The sequence below is a fragment of the Corylus avellana genome, chromosome ca5, assembly GCF_901000735.1.
Source record: "Corylus avellana chromosome ca5, CavTom2PMs-1.0".
NCBI classification, from domain to species: Eukaryota; Viridiplantae; Streptophyta; class Magnoliopsida; order Fagales; family Betulaceae; genus Corylus; species Corylus avellana.
In genome coordinates this window covers 3,489,110-3,492,029 of record NC_081545.1, presented here as the reverse complement: position 1 = coordinate 3,492,029, position 2,920 = coordinate 3,489,110, and the positions used below count along the sequence as shown (strand labels likewise).

General features: G+C 34.8%; 1 protein-coding gene across 2 annotated transcripts; it reads left to right on the top strand.

Moving 5' to 3' along the window:
- Positions 1-208: 208 nt before the first annotated feature.
- On the top strand, positions 209-2,428 carry LOC132182773 (uncharacterized). 2 transcript variants are annotated; one of them, XM_059596110.1, is made up of 4 exons: positions 209-503; positions 1,265-1,371; positions 1,854-1,958; positions 2,053-2,428. In XM_059596110.1, the coding sequence occupies exons 2-4, from the start codon at positions 1,327-1,329 to the stop codon at positions 2,158-2,160; spliced, it is 258 nt and encodes an 85-aa protein (XP_059452093.1). In that variant the 5' UTR covers positions 209-503; positions 1,265-1,326; the 3' UTR covers positions 2,161-2,428. The 2 variants fall into 2 exon arrangements, with proteins under 2 accessions (XP_059452093.1, XP_059452092.1); XM_059596109.1 differs by having other exon boundaries at positions 1,163-1,371.
- Positions 2,429-2,920: the final 492 nt, after the last annotated feature.

Genomic DNA, 2,920 nt, shown 5'->3' with positions numbered 1-2,920 from the left:
CCTTCAAATATGTTATTTTATTTTTTAAAATTTTGTCCCTTTTTTTTTTTGGTAACATTAATTTTAGTTCCTCCCATGCATTGCATTCCGAAAAGGAAAATGTTAAAGGCACAACACAAACCCAACTCAGGACCAACTTCTCTCCTACATGGCATTTTTCTTTTAAAAAATAAAAGTTTGAATTTTAAACCATACACATAGTCTATCTCTCACCTTTTAGATCCAAAAATCCTCTCTCAATCTCTCGCTCCCCCTCCTGCACTCATCCTCTTCCTCCGGCGAGTTCTTCGGCCACCGGCGAAGCTGTCCGTACGTCGCTCCTGTCTCTCTCACTCCGGCGACGTCTAAGGCCACCAGCGAAACTCCTGTCTCTCTCACTTGAATTTACAATTTTGTTGCCAAGAAAAGATTACAATGATATCTTTTACTATCTCTATTGTTGCATTTACAGGCTTCTTGCACGGGAAGAGGAGCAGGAAGAGGAAGAGCCCACCAACTAAACAGTGCGTTTCGATCCTATCTTAACTGTGGTCTTCATTCTTCTTATTCTTTGCGTACCCAGCAGCCATTATATTGGATGCGATTACTGTGGAATCTTTGTTCAATTACATGTAACACGCGTTTGTTGATTCAGACAATCACATATTGCCTTCTTTTCATCTGGGCTTTTGTTCAATTCTTGCGAATTTTGTTTTTGTTTTTGTTTTTGATGCATACATATATTTACGCGCTGTCAAATATCTGATTAATTATATGTTATTTGATTTTGCTTTCCTCCATTTTTTTTGTCAATTTGATTTTTTGCTTTCATTTTTTTTTTTTTTTAATCTGGGTATTGCTTATATTTGTGCGTGTTTGTTCTTATTGGGTTTTGATGAATGATGGAGCTTTACATTTCTTGATTCATGTATTTCTAGATTTTCTATTGTTGCTTATGGGTATATTTGTTTCTTTGTATTGTTAATTTGTATATATTTGTGTGTTCTTGCTGGGTTTTGATCAGTGATGGAGCTTCTTGTTTCTTGATTCGTGTACTTCCGGATTTTTGATTGTTGCTTTTAGGGGTAAAATTGGTTCTTTCTATTGTCAAATATTGTTATGTGAAAAAATGAAAGATCTTTAGTTTTTAATTTTTTGATCCCTTTTGCTTTAATTTGCTTAGGAACCAATTGGACGCACAATCTCAGTCAGATTCATGCTTTGTCTTTCATTTGGGAAAAATTGCATTTTTAGGGTAAAACTTTGCTGGTGGTGGTTGTTGCAGATTGCTACAGCTTGAAGCGATTTTGTTAGAAAAAATAGAAAAGAAATAGGAAAGAAAGGAAAATGCATCATCCTTTAACACTACACAAGCACCCGATGTGCGCCGAAGTGAGTCCATCTTCATCTTCTAGCTTTTTTCATGATTTACTATCCACAATTTCTTTAGGCTTATAAATCTCTTCTTTTTATTTTGTGGAGGCTGACTTTAAATGGATAGCTTTGACAGGATATATCTATTAATTTTCTTGGTTCATATTATGAGATACATGGTCCTAGGATTTTGAGCCAAATCCGAGTAGTTGGGATATGTCTAGATTGAGTAGCAATAAGTAAGAGGAAAGGTGATTTTGGCATGGTAACCCTCCTATCATCTATGAGCAAGAGAAGTTGGAATAGTTTTATGGCAATCAATGTAAAGTGAACTGTGTTTTGCTTCACAAACTATAAATGTCCATGTCATAATTTTGATTCTTATGTCCAGTTCAGTGGAAGCATTTCATTCTTTTTTTTTTTTTCTTCAAATCAAATGTTGGAAGATGGCGAATAAGTGGATAGATGTTGGTATGATTGTTCTATCTGATTTTGTGCAGATTATTGAGGAGTTCCAAAAGTGTCATATAGACCATCCCATTGGGAAATTCTTTGGTGAATGTACAGATCTCAAAATAAAGCTTGATCGTTGTTTCAGGGAGGAGGTGAGTTTTCATTATATGGGTCTTGGTTTTTTTTTTCTGGTTGGGATCTTTATTTTATTATTCTCATAACAAGATCTTCAACTTTTTTTGACAGAAAGCTCTGAAGCGGAAAGCAAATTTTGAGCAGAGTAAGAAATTGAAGGAAAGACTACAAGCTTTTAGGAAGGAAACTGCTGAAGAGAACAACCTTGTTCAAAGTTAATGGGGAAGTGAGAGATCAACATCTTCATGGTAAACAGAAGTTTGATGATTACTCCAAGAGCACTCATCCATGAACTGTTGCTGGTGCAAATAACATAAAGAAACTGTTGTTGTAGGAAACATGACTTGATATTTTGTTGCACATGATGTTTTCATGGTGCTTATTTGTTTTGTTGAATTCGTGGGAATTAATCACATTTGTATTTCCTATTTAAGCTATTCACTTTTTAGTTGCTGGAGAGGGATATTTGATAATTATGCATGAAATGTTTTTTATCCACTTCTGGCTTTGCAACAAGATTGTCACCTAATCACATTTCATTGATAGATTCCTCGGTAAACATAAATAAATATATACATGTCTTAAAAGCTAAATCAATTTTGGAGACAAAGAGAATATGAGGTGATATTTAGCATAGCTAGGAAAAATGGTTATTGCCTTTTAACTTATTGCTACATCATGTTGAAAGGCATCTAAGCTTGAGTGGCCTGATTGTTTTTTGTTTTTTTTGGGTTTAATAATCAGCCAAGTATCGGTACAAATTGGAAAGTTGCAATTCAACATGAGATGTTGTCATCTTAACCACTTATTGCCTTTTGGTTAAAAGAACCAGTTTGCAGCATATCTGAACTTCTAATACGTCATACTGTCAAGTTATATTGCCTACTTTCAATCTTAGTTTTTTTTAACTTGAAGTTGGTTTTTGTTGGAAAAACATATAGAGGCGATCGCCTAGGACCTGCAAATGCGTCCATCTACA

Excerpts from the sequence above, each read along its gene's own strand:
- LOC132182773 (XM_059596110.1), top strand. The coding sequence starts at position 1,327 with ATGCATCATCCTTTAACACTACACAAGCACCCGATGTGCGCCGAA. Across the intron at positions 1,372-1,853 it reads AGCACCCGATGTGCGCCGAA|ATTATTGAGGAGTTCCAAAA; the intron begins GTGAGTCCATCT and ends GATTTTGTGCAG. Across the intron at positions 1,959-2,052 it reads ATCGTTGTTTCAGGGAGGAG|AAAGCTCTGAAGCGGAAAGC; the intron begins GTGAGTTTTCAT and ends TTTTTTTGACAG.